The sequence below is a fragment of the Megascapheus bottae genome, chromosome X (assembly GCF_031878675.1).
Source record: "Megascapheus bottae isolate mThoBot1 chromosome X, mThoBot2.hap1, whole genome shotgun sequence".
NCBI lineage: Eukaryota > Metazoa > Chordata > Mammalia > Rodentia > Geomyidae > Megascapheus > Megascapheus bottae.
In genome coordinates this window covers 103,668,611-103,681,396 of record NC_143547.1, presented here as the reverse complement: position 1 = coordinate 103,681,396, position 12,786 = coordinate 103,668,611, and the positions used below count along the sequence as shown (strand labels likewise).

At 43.7% G+C, this 12,786-nt stretch overlaps 1 protein-coding gene and 1 long non-coding RNA gene across 2 annotated transcripts in view; both read right to left on the bottom strand.

The window, feature by feature from the left end:
* LOC150041697 (uncharacterized) overlaps window positions 1–12,786 on the bottom strand; it is a 94,948-nt gene that overhangs the window by 81,503 nt on the left and 659 nt on the right. The window lies entirely within an intron of this gene.
* LOC150041698 (melanoma-associated antigen 10-like) lies at window positions 3,497–4,883 on the bottom strand. Its single transcript, XM_090326438.1, has one exon. The coding sequence runs from the start codon at window positions 4,819–4,821 to the stop codon at window positions 3,865–3,867; it is 957 nt and encodes a 318-aa protein (XP_090182564.1). The 5' UTR covers window positions 4,822–4,883; the 3' UTR covers window positions 3,497–3,864.

The window sequence follows — 12,786 nt, the reverse complement described above, 5'->3', positions numbered from 1 at the left end:
TAGCACAGTGGCAAAGCGCTTGTGTAGTAAGTGCAATGTCCTGGGTTCAATCCCCAGTACCAAAAAAGAAAAAACAAAAAAAAAGAAAGGAAGAAAAGTGGCTCCAGACTAAGATATACTAAGGGAAAAAACAGTGACAAGGGTCAATTTCATGAGATACACAGTCACTGGGATCAATATCAGGGTTCAAGAGCTTGATAGGATACATAGTCTGGGTCTGGAAATGCAGAAAGCAAAGTCAGCTGGGGGAGAAAATGGGACACAATGAAATCACAAGGGCTTCTGGGATGCTCTTTCTAAATTATTACAAATAATGTCAAGGGGGTGGACCCTTCAGTCCGCTGAATGGATGAGCACATGCATTTGGAAAGGGCATGAATCAAGCTATATCTGTGAAGGCCTCCATTGAGGCTGTCAGCCTCCAACAACGTTAGGGTGTTGAGAATCAAGCAGTGCCAAAGGACAGTAGTGTGTATAGGTCTCAGAGCAGCTTTTACACCCAAGTTATAAATGCCTTCACCAGGGAACAAGGCAAGAGTCTCATCAAATTTTAATCTTGATCATGTTTAATGCCAGTTATAAGAAAGCAAGTCACCATCCTCACAGGGATAATCAACCTTATATAATTATGAAGAGACATATATCGTGAATCTAGGTGAGCCACTTAAAAATTATCCTTCAGAAATAACAAATTCATCAACTATAGCCGGAAAAGGGCATGGTGTCTAGAGGCCCATACTCTCATAGACTGAAAGTTTCAGTCTATTCACCAAGCAAATTGCCTATGTAAGTAGAGGTACTAGCTGAACATGAGAGAATATCTAGAATGAGTAAGTCAGTGGAAACTAGGGTTTTAAGACCAGCTCTGCTAGCATAAGCACACAACATATCCAGGTTCTAGAATGTATTTATGTGAAACACATGAGCCTCAGCAAGATAAGGGATGGATTATGAGAATGGGAAGCCTGAATTCTTCAAGTGGGTCAACAAGAGTCATAGCAACGCAATTCCTACTCTAGATCTTTTTTTTTGATTTGTTTTGTGTTGGTTGTGGGACTTGAACTCTGGGCCTGGGCATTGTCTCCGAGCGCTTCAGCTCAAGGCTACCACCCTACACCATGAGCCACAGAGCCAGTTCTGGTTTTCTAATTGGAGATAAAAGTCTCTAAATCTTTAGTGCTTGGGCTGGCTTTGAACTGCAATCCTCAGATCTCAGCTTCCTGAGTAGCTAGGATTACAGGCGTGAGCCACCACACTCCGCCTATTTCAGACCTTTATGGTGCTTGATTTAGGGTGGTAGCATCTCTAACTAATGTCACCTTTAATTCACACGATTTCATCAGGCCAGTGACTTCTAGGAAGGATATGGTAGTATTGAAATTCTAAGTCTAACATTTCATCCCTTTGTCTAGAAAGTAGATCTCTGAGTCCATCCCCAACTACATAAAATCCTATTCTCATGGATCAAAACATCCTCTTACATAGGAGAATTGGATAAGGCTCAGCATCAGTAGAGGCTCCAGAAGAAAGCAAACGAATATCTAGAATTGCCACTATTGTGTTGGTTGCTATGAATCTGTTGCTTGTTCTTAGTTATTTATACTCATCTTGTTTATGGTGGTTTCTTAATCTATTGTCATGAAAACTTATTATTAATAGAGAACCCAATTCTGTAGCAGTATACTTCTCTGCATACTTTGACCTCAATAGTCATAATTGAATTCTTGATATTGCTTGTTTTTCCCTCAGGAATTTGTGTCTTAACATCAACCAAATGTCATTATCTCCCTAACCCATATTCATTTGGTGAAGGGGGGCGGGTTATATGATTCTATCTTGACAGTTCCTATAGTTCAAGTTGGCAAGGACCACCACGTTCTTTATGGCTTTGGAACCCATGCTGATACGATATGTTAAAACTTTGTCAGGAGCTGTGGCAGGCTCCTAAATCTATATGGTGTGGGAATATTGCCATGCCAACAAAGACTCCTTTGCTTAATGTGTTGGTGTCTCCAGTGATTCCCATTGTCGGAACCCAGTCCTCTGCATATCTTCACAGCACCTGATTGTCTATATTGACTAGAGCTTATCAGTCTTTTGGAATATGGTGTAACCTATGAGCAGATGCAGCCTTTTCTGAACATACTTTGCCTACTTAACCCATTATTGCTTTGGGTAAGCCATTAAAAACAATCTTGAGGGAGTTCCAGGATGTCATGCAAAGCAGAGTGATATTTCAAAACAGAGCGAAATGTCATCCTTTAGAGAACCTATGAGGAACTAAGATAGTTGAGTATGTTACTTGGGGGTCCTTCTTTTTCTCTCACAGTCCCTGACCTTCATGTAATCAACTTCCCAAGACTTAGAGTTGAACTTCCTCTTCTCATAATTACATGTGGAATCTCAAAGTAGGCTCTTCCTGTCTCCTGACTGAAAAAGAGTTCCTGTATGTTGCCAGGGAGATCCTCTACTTTTTTACATTTAACTTTTAATGGGTGATTAGCCTACAATTTGCTTCTCGTTCTCTAGTGTTTATATTATACTCAGCATAAGTAACCCATCCCATTGTTTTCATAGTTATTACTTCCACTGCATTTTTCTCACATATGAAATATATATACACTGTGTACTATATACTATATATACATATATATGTATATCCATACATATGTATATAATTTGGATTTGTATATGTGTACCATTCCTGAGGCGGTGTGGGCACTGACCCTGACCTTCTTTTGTCTATACTAGCTCTCTCCCACTTTGACTCAAATCTACATTTCCAGTTTTCTGGTGGTTATCGGGAGATGAGTCTCTGGGAGCTTCCTGTCAGGGTTGGCTTCAAATCACAATCCTCAGCCTCTTAAGTAGCTAGGATTACAGGTGTGGGCCACCAGTACTCACCTTAAAATGTGCTTTTAATAGCTGGTTCTGGCTGTCCTAGAGTGACAGAAGAGCACATGAGCCGGGCCTTCTAGGCCTCTTTCAACTGAGATTCACCTTTCTTTTTCAGGAAATCCAAACAGATGAAATGAATACTTCATTTAAGTGAATTGTACTGCTTTTAGCCACACCATGTACATCTAAATCAGGAAGAAAATCCTTTGTGGCCATTTAGGATCCAAAAGTAACTGTATGGAGCCACTTCCCCTTCCTTCAGGCCTAAGTCACACCACCTAAGGAAGGAACAGCAGTTTTCTCAAGCCTTGGAGTGCTTTCGCTCAGAGCATTAACACTGGGCTATGCTATCCTAGAGCCCTGACTCTTCACCCCGCCTTCAAGTGTTATCTCCCTGACATAACTACTGCTCCTAGCTTCCATGGTACTATGGATAAAAGTTGGCCCAACTGATCCTAGTTTAAAGAGCAAGTGTTCAGTGAAGGTATCAAGACCAGACAGAGTTGGAGGACCTAGTCACATAAAATTTCACTTATATTCTCAAATAATAGTCAAGCAAATTGAAGCCAACATATCTTTTTAATGTTACAGGGAAGACAAAAGAATTTTCCATTTCTTTATACCATCTATTTTGCTGCTGAATCTTTTCCCAATTCCAAGGAAATACTCCATGTTAACCTATTCCAAGTGACGAAATAACAGTCTTCCCACTGATTGAATAATTAACAAGTGATGAAATAACAGTCTTCCCATTTTGAATAATTAACACGAGCCATCTAAACTATATTAACAATACATATATAGCTATTGTTCATAACTTTACATTATAAAGCAAATAAGCTTAATTAAAAGGAACAGCTAAAAAATTACACACATCGATTTCAGAACTAGAAGAGGAACACGAAAAGTAGGGCTCCTTTCCCAGGAGGTCAAAGAAGCTGCTGTGGCCCTGACTACAACTTGTGCTTAGCGGCGCCGTCCCTCTCTCAAAGCCTCGTCATACATCACAGGAAAGGCCCTGGGATCATTCCCACTGAACTTAGCCCAGTGCTCAAGGATTTTCATCTTGGTAGTTTCAGCACGGGCCCTTGGGCCCCACAGGAACTCATAGATGACTGGATTAGCGTGGGGCACCTGCCGGTACTCCAGGTACTGTAACCGCACGAAATCTTCCATAACTAACCTCCTAACATTCCCATAGATGTAGTGCCGTTTCTCTACACAGATCCCCATCTTACACAATGCTCCCCAAATCACTTCTTCAGTGGCACGATTGCCACTTCTAAAGATAAAGCACAGGACCATTATCAGAAGGCCCGTCTTGGGCACTCCATGAACCTCGCTCCGCAATCCATCATACGTGAGCCCGGCGGAAGGGACAAGGATATAGGAGTGCTGGTTGTTATGGATTTCTCTCATGTCAGTGCCAAACACTAGCTTCATGCACTCACGGGTTTTGTTGAAGATTGCAGGGAAGTAATTCCGGTGACAACTGACCACATGAGTGAGAATTTCTACTCTACTGACTGGCTGCCTCATTTGATATCTGAGGAGCAGGAAGGGCACCAAGGAAATTGAGTAACGCAACAAGGACAAAGGACCTAATATGTTGCGTTGGAAGAACAGATTTTCTGATCCTTGGCTTCTGGAGGCCTGATCTAATTCGGTCTCTACACTAGGGACCAAATCAGCAGGGGGAGAGGAAGCCCTTGGTGGACTCTGGGGATCTGGTGGTATCCCAAAAGTAGGCCTCTCCCTTGGGGCGGCCAGCATCAGAGAAGAAGAGGAGGAAGAGGCAGTGGCAGTGGCCTCCCCCTCCTCCTCTTTGGGGACTAGCCTGCTCCCCAGGCCGGGCTCTGGTGCCTTTCTTTTGGCCTTAGGGCTTCCCTCATTGTCTTCCTGGTTCTTCTCACTATGAGGCATGATGACTTTCCCTGGAGGCTGCAGGCAGGACTTTGGGCAGGTACTCAGTGATGGGAACTCACAGGCCTATGGGAGAGAAGAAGCATGTGAGTGGACTCAATTGAGAACCACAGCCTTGGCAGTTCTCGAAAAGGACTATTTACAAAAGGAAAAGCTTATTGCTGTGCAGAAGTGGGTCATGCTTGTAATCCTAGCTACACAGGAGGCTGAGGGCTAAGGACTGCCCTTCAAAGCCAGCCTGTCAGAAAATTCTGTGCGACTCCTGTTTCCCATTAAGCACCAACCTCCCTTCCCCCAAAAAAGAAAAACTGGAAGTGGAACTGGGGCTCAACTAGTAGAGTGCCAAGTACAAAAGCTCAGGAACAGTGCCTAGGCCCTGAGTTCAAGCCCCAGTACTGGTGCACACACGGTCACGTGCACACACGGTCACGTGCACACACGCACATACACACACACAGGCTTATTAATAGTTTTCTCGTTAGATAGTATTCTAGTGCTACCTGATCTCCTATCTTCCTGAGATCATTGAAATTGCTTCTCAGTATGCAAACAGCTGACAGAGCTTGGGCTTCTGCATTGACTAATAGAGCATGTGGAGCTGAACAACATGAGATTTCCTGTGTTCTGGAATGTGGGGGACATTTGTAAACATTCAGCACATATACATCACCTTGACATCTGACAGTCCATGGGCATTTCCTCCTTTGTGACGTGAGGATGCCTTAGACTTTGTTCTTAATTCCTGGCCTCTGGCGATTATGGAAGAGGCACCGAGAAGCACCCACTCGTTCTGTCTCTCTGTCTCTCTCTGTCTCTCTCTCTCTCTGTGTCTTGGTCTCTCTGTCTCTCACTGTCTCTCTGTCTGTCTCCCTTCCTGAGGGCATGACCTGCAAGAATATCACTGTGTTTTCAGGCCTACAGGAAAGGGGCTGTACTTTGTGAGGTTTCACGGTTTGGGGGATAGAAGGCCTTCTCTGTGCCTACCCTGGACCCCAATTGTCATCCTGGAGGTTTTAGGACTAAGCTCTGATGACTTGAGACAATCTTCCAAAACTAAGGCCCATGTGCTGAGACAGAAGAAAAGGCATTGACGGGACCCTATATCTTGCTACATCTTCCAGAGGAGACAGCAAAAGTTGGACAAATTCATTGTAAGCCATGTAGATGTAAGACCTGATCAGCTGTCATGTTGATAGGTATGGAACTTTATCCCCGGGACCTCAGTCCACTATCTTAAGACATAGCGTGTGTGTCACATATTGGAACAAGTGCAAGGAGGCAAATCCATTCAGAGTTCTTAGATTTTTCTATAGTTAATAAAAGGGAAAGGTGGAGGTGTGGGGTCCCATGTGTTTTTGTGAGAGTAATCCCTCTCTCCTCACCTTTACTCCTGGCAGATCCTGGACACCTCCCTCTGCTGACCAGATATGGTCCCTTCCACTCTCCTGATGCCTCCTCTCACTTCAAGGCCTCAAGGTCCTGAGACCTGGGAGACATAAGTGAGGATATAGTTCATTTAGACACCCCTGCAGGGTTTTTTCTAGGCTGAAGGAAGGAGCAAGTTTCAGGGGTCTTCTTTATGTGGAATATCCTCAATATTCCTATTTCTCTAATACAACATCCGGTTCTTTTCCTGTGCTGACTTGCACATGCATATTGCAGACACAAGGTGAACATCTCTCCCAGACTCCCACTGCAACACTGAGTAGTAGGTCTGAGAAAGCATTTCTTCCCCAAGTTCCTGTTTGGAGCCATTTTGGGGTGTCAGGATGGATAGTTGTCCCACGTGTTGGATCAGGTATATTCTTGGTTCTTGTGCTCCCCCTCCATTCTTTCTCCCTCCACCCCCCCTCAAAATGTGTGCTGAACAGACTAAAGTACATTTGTGCCTGACACCCTAAAGGCGCAATTGAATGTGCCCCAAGGTGTGTCAGAAGATAGAGGTGTCTGTCTGGTCTGGATGGCAAGATCTTTCATTCCTCTGTCTGAATTCTTCCCTCCCCCTCAATTCTACACAGGAATCTCTCCTTATGATTCCAGAGGCACGTTAAAAGCAGGAAATGACTCAGTTTCACAGTGGGGACAGGGATGTATGCCATGTGTCCTGAGGACATGGACCAGTTTGGTGTTCCTCATGTCTCACCTGTTTACTGTGGTTACCTGAGGCCTTGCTCCTTCCAGCTAACTCCTACCTTGTGTCAGATTCAGACAGAGAATTCAAGTATTACCAGCCTGTTCACAGTGCATAGGGGACTCCCTGAATTATCAGCAGGGGCAAGCTTCCATGGGGTTCCCTTTGTTTTGAAGTGTGAGATTTTCTTTGGCCTGTGCACTTATTTGAACCTAGGTCTTCAGTTTTTCCTGATTCTGAAGCCTGAAGTTATGGGTTGATACACTTGTCCCATGTTCCCAAACCGTCTATGAGTACAATGGGATTTTGGGGGGGGGCGACAGTGTATTGTCCCTCATTATATTTCCTTTGATTCCTAGCAGAGTGAAGATTTGTGCTATGGTAATATCATCTGCACCCATTAGCCTAAGGGTCTGATTCTCATAGGTGAGGCTGAGAAATTGATGGGGTAGTCACTTGACTAGATGCCTTTTATGCTTGTGGAACAAGAAAGGCATAGTTGGGTTTGGGAGTAACCTTTTATCTAGAGTGTTCAGGTTTTATCTCCATATCTCATAGAGCCCACAGAACTTCCTTCAACGGATCTCAGTCAAAACTGCCTCTGTAGGGTCCTCTGAGGCTGGAAATGGTGGAGTCTTGCAATCACCTTTCTGATTTGATGACATGACCAGGGCCACGAACAGATGCAAGTTGGTTTAATTTCAGAAATCCTATCTTGGCGGATTGGGATTTGTATACATTCTCAGTTCTCACCTGAACACCTGAAAGACCAGGGACTTCTTTGCTCTGGCAACCTCAGACCAATGCTGCAACTCCCAGCGTTCCCTGAGGCAGAAAGACGGGTAAAAGAGGGATGGGGACAGTTGACTGACTAGATACTTTAGTGTGTTGCTGGGGTAATAAAGGAACCTAAGAATGGATTATTTTGTGACTCTAAAGAAGCATACATACTGCCCTTTTTCAGAGTTGTAGCCTGTTCCCTCTGCAGAGCATTGTGTTAGGTATTGATTTGAAGGATCCTCTGAGTTGGAAGAGGAGGTGTAGAAGTGGACTGAGAGGAATATGGATAAGATGAGTGTATGTGGTAAAGGGCTTTCTCTGTTTTCTCTAAGTTTTCAACTGGCGCTTACAGAATTTCCCAGTGGTCATTTATGTGTCCAGATCTGAAAGTAATGCCTTAGGGTTCCTTTGTCAGAGTAGTGGGTGATAGTTTAGGAAAAGAGAGGGAGGTGGTGGCCTTGTGTCCATTCAATGCCCCATAGTAGTGTTGAGGTGAAAATGGAGTGGGGTGTGGAGTTTTACGGGGAAAATGTATTTTTGTGGCGTTTCTCGTGTCCTCCTCAACTGTTACTGCTGGACCCCTCACAGTAAAGTCTTAGCGTACTCTTGTCTGCACAAATCTGAGTAAGGGTCCCGTGAGGCAACAGCAAGGGTCAAGGGGATGAGGGCGATGTCTGACTTTGTAGCTATGACTGTGCAGCTATCACGTGACAAGAAGCAGGGCTGCATTTTCAAGGTAACTCACTCCCTTGGTTTGCTTCATATTCCTACCTCGGCTCCCACCGGGATCCCTCACACGATTCCGGCTTCCTCACCCCAACCCCTAACGGCACTCCCCCATACACCGCCACCTCGCACCAGCCGCGTCCAAGTTTGCCTAGACTGTGTGAGGTGAAAGCGCTGTGGTGGGCCTGTCCTGACTCGACGACGCTCCCTGATGGTGGGTAGAACAGAAGGTGGCAGTGGCCTGTTGGGGTTCCTCTATGGGATCATGGGCTTCCTCCCTCTATCCCCCCAACTCCTGTCTGACCCCTCACCGCCTCTTGGCCGCTGCTTTTCGCCATAGAATGTAGGAAGATCAAGAGCGTGTGCCAGGAGCTGCCACCTGTGCCGCCGCCTCGAGCACTGTGAGGGGAGAGCTGGACTGGGGGCGGGGCCAAGACAAGGCGTCACGTGCGCTGACGCCCCTTAGTGGAGCGGAAGTGGACAAGTGGAGGGAGGGGAAAAGGCAGGGCAAAGGCCGGAAAAGGGAAGGTAGCTAGGACTGGTGATAGTCACGAGAGTTAATGTATAGTGGCGTACCAGCCCACAGAATGAGGGAAGGAAAAACGGAACTGGAAAGATACAAGAAGACATGGCAGCCATCATGGGACTCAACCAGCCGTACTTGGGCCCGTTAAGATCCACGTGACTACACCATTTGCAGTGTCTCTGCGTGCTTGACGTTTCCCCACTTGCCACGTGACCCTGCTCTGCCTCCCAGTGGCGTGTTCCACTCACAAATCTGGACCAAGGCTGTGAAGCCCTCACGTAAGCTCTGAAGGGAAGATGACTGAGGGAGGGGTAGCGCGACGGTGATGAAAGGCTCAGAGACACAAGACAAAGCTTGCAGAACCACAACCCTACTGTGGGACATCCCGTTCCAACTTCATATCAACACTTGCATTCCCAACATTCCCTGACTTGGAAGCCAAGGTCTTGACAGATCGAGAACGGTGTACTATGAATGCCAGTGGTGCAGGAAGAAGTAATATGTCCCATTCACCGACCTGAAGCTCAGATCTACCACATACCACGTGACTTTGCCCTTCACCCACACTGCTTTCATTTGCCTCTGCTTCACGTCATGTCTGCTGCTGATGTTACATCCACTTAATATACATAGACGAGCAGAGATGACACATAGGATAAAAGAGAATGCTTCCCAGACTCACATTCCCCCTCTTACATACCCACCACTTCAATTCCCACCAAACACGACATATCCTATCGTTTACAGACCTTAGTCTGCTCCATATAGACTGACACTTCCACGAATTGACAAAACGGATATGGCATTGATCAAGACTGATCGTACTGTCCAGGGCTTGCGAACATTGATCACACATTGTACATGACCACCCATAATGACAATGACTACTTTTTCCTAGGAGGATTCTTCCCTAGCATCGCATGAATATCTGAACAGTAAAATTTAGAAATATTTACTTTTACATAAAAGTGGTTCACAATATCACACCACTTGCACAAATTTGCTAAAACCATCATTTCATACTGACGTTAATCTTTGTTTTCAAACAACGGTCACAAATTTATTTTGCACCATATATACATACATATGCACATATACGTACAGACCATACACACATCACTACATTGATAAAAAGAAAGACAATATTGTTACATTGATTATATTCACACCCAACGAAGTGGCTAAACCAACTTCTTTGTGTATCTCTCAGACATTACAGCAAAGGCCACTCCCATCACATGGTTACGCATACCCATAACATTATCACTGCATACCATTTGCAAAGCACAACATTGAAGCAAACACAATTACTATTGAGTCTTAAGATCCCATGGCTTTCCTCAGATCTACAATTCTCAGTTTGAAATGGGATAACTGTGTACTACATGCCTCATTACTGTGGTTGGAAACACATAACTAGTCCAATACCACATGTTACCAAATAAACAGTAACTTTCCTAAAGAGATATCATAAGTCATGTTCCACTCATACGCATTTAGGTAGTATTTTTGATAAAATGTCAGACTTAACCCTTTAGAGTTGATACTAGAGTGAGGGATGACTACATGAGCTGTTGGATGCAATGCATAGACTTTGTACGTCAAAACATGAAGCAAGAAGCCAGAGACGGAATCTAACAGCTGAATGTTCATGTCCTTTTCATCAGTGTTTTGCCTTTGCCCATCATGTTTCTATGGAAGTAATTATACTTCAAAGTGGTCACAAGATTGTAGCCTTGAACTGACACGATTAGTGTTCTTATAAGGAGAAGAGATAAAATTATCTATGTATCTCTGTCTGTCTCTGTCTCTCTCTCTTTCTTCTCCGCTCTATTACAAAAAATAAAAGAAAGCCATGGAAACGTATAGCAACAGACAGCCATTTCAGCCAAGAATCAAACTGTCTCCAGAAACCCCTGCTGCTAGACCTTGATTAGAAACTCCTAGCCTCCAAAATTATGAAAAAGAAATTTTGTTTCAACCTCATACAAATGGTATCTTGCTACACCAGCCAAAGCTGAGTAAGATGTAACTTAATGTAGCAAAATCTTTCTTCTCTTTTTTGGCTAAAAATATTTATATTTGACATTTAGGCCTGTGATTCACTTTAAGTTACACTTCTCGATGGGAAAACTTAAGAATGATCGTTAGTTTTATATCAGGTTATATTGTACCATGCTGTTATACTTCTAATCATTATTGTAGTGAATGTGTTGCTGTGATGATATTTTATTGATAAAACCTTTAAGAGCAAAAATGGAGGTTTCCTGAATACTTTACCATAAAATTGGAACAGAGACTTGGTGTGTAATACACCATTTTCAAAACAAAAAAATACAGCGGGCAAGAAAAAAACATGAAAAATGCTCAGTATTATCAGGAAAATGTAAACAAATGACAATGAAACTACACTTCCAGCCAGTTACAACGAGTACTTGTAAGGAACAAATAAAAGAGATGAAGATGTAAGATCGGGAACCCGAACACACTGTTACTTGGAATACAAATAAAGCCATCATGAACACTATGACAGTTCCTCAAGAAACTAAAATGGTCTCTACCACATGACCCAACTAGCCTATCTAAGGAATCACCACACAATAGCAATACCTATATTCCAATATTTATCGTGTACCATTGACACACAACAGTTTAGATAAGAACTCCACCAGTTTCCTGCCAGCAGTTGACTGGCTAAGAAAAAGGATATATGTACATACATACATACATACATACATACATACATACATACATACATACATATGGACACTAGACTATTACTCACCTTTGCACAATAAAATCATGTCATCTTCAAGAAAATGGATGGAACTACAGTATATTGTGTGAAATGAGTTAAGGCAAACACAGAAACATAAATATGATATGTTCTCTCTTAGATCTGGTGGATGCTAACAAAACTCTATCTGAATGCAAAAATAAAGACTACTGCAGGTTTTGAAGGCAGGAGAAGGACAGATAAAGGAATCAGACTGAATTATAACATGTTGCATGCGTTAATATCACTCTGAGCCAGATAGAGTGGGTCATATATGTAAGTAATCCCTTCTACTTGGAAAGTAGAAATCAGGAAGGTCAACATTTGGGTCCACCCAGGAGAAAATTTCCCTGGACTCCATCGCAATAAAAAATCTGGACAGAGGTAGGCAGAGCTGCAATCTCAGCCACAGGTAACAGGCCCATGATTTAAGGGTGTTTCAAATCCTAACCAAAAAATAACAAAGTTCATAAAGGGCATGTGGCTCAATTGGTAGAGTGCCTACATAGCCAGTGTGAGTAATCAGTTCTAACCTTACTACAGAATAAAAAAAGATCATACTGAAAAAATATGCATAAATTATGTGCCATTTGAAGATGGTCATTTTAATCTAGAAAACAAAACCCAAGAAGCCCTCTTTCCACACTGAGGAAACCAGGTGAAAAGGATAGACAGGTTTCCTGGTACTCACCAAGAACTGGGATCTTCGGTATGTGTATAAGTAGAATATGCAGGCTAGGCACTGTTAAGGAGTGGGAGAGAACAGAATGTTCCTCAGGGCAGAGTGTCTCGACGATACAGGGGAGAGGAACACCGTCTCCCTGCCATGTGACCCAACAGAATTGATGGGGGAGATGAGGAGGCAGGACAAATCAGTGGGAAAGACTCTTTGGGAGTGCTAGCAACGGGAACATCCTGGCCTCCCCTCCCTCCACAGAAGAGTCAGGACTCTGTTTGTGATGACCAAGCCACGACTAAACTAGGGGATTTGCTTCCTGGCCAAACAGTGGCTAAGTGGGCAGTCAC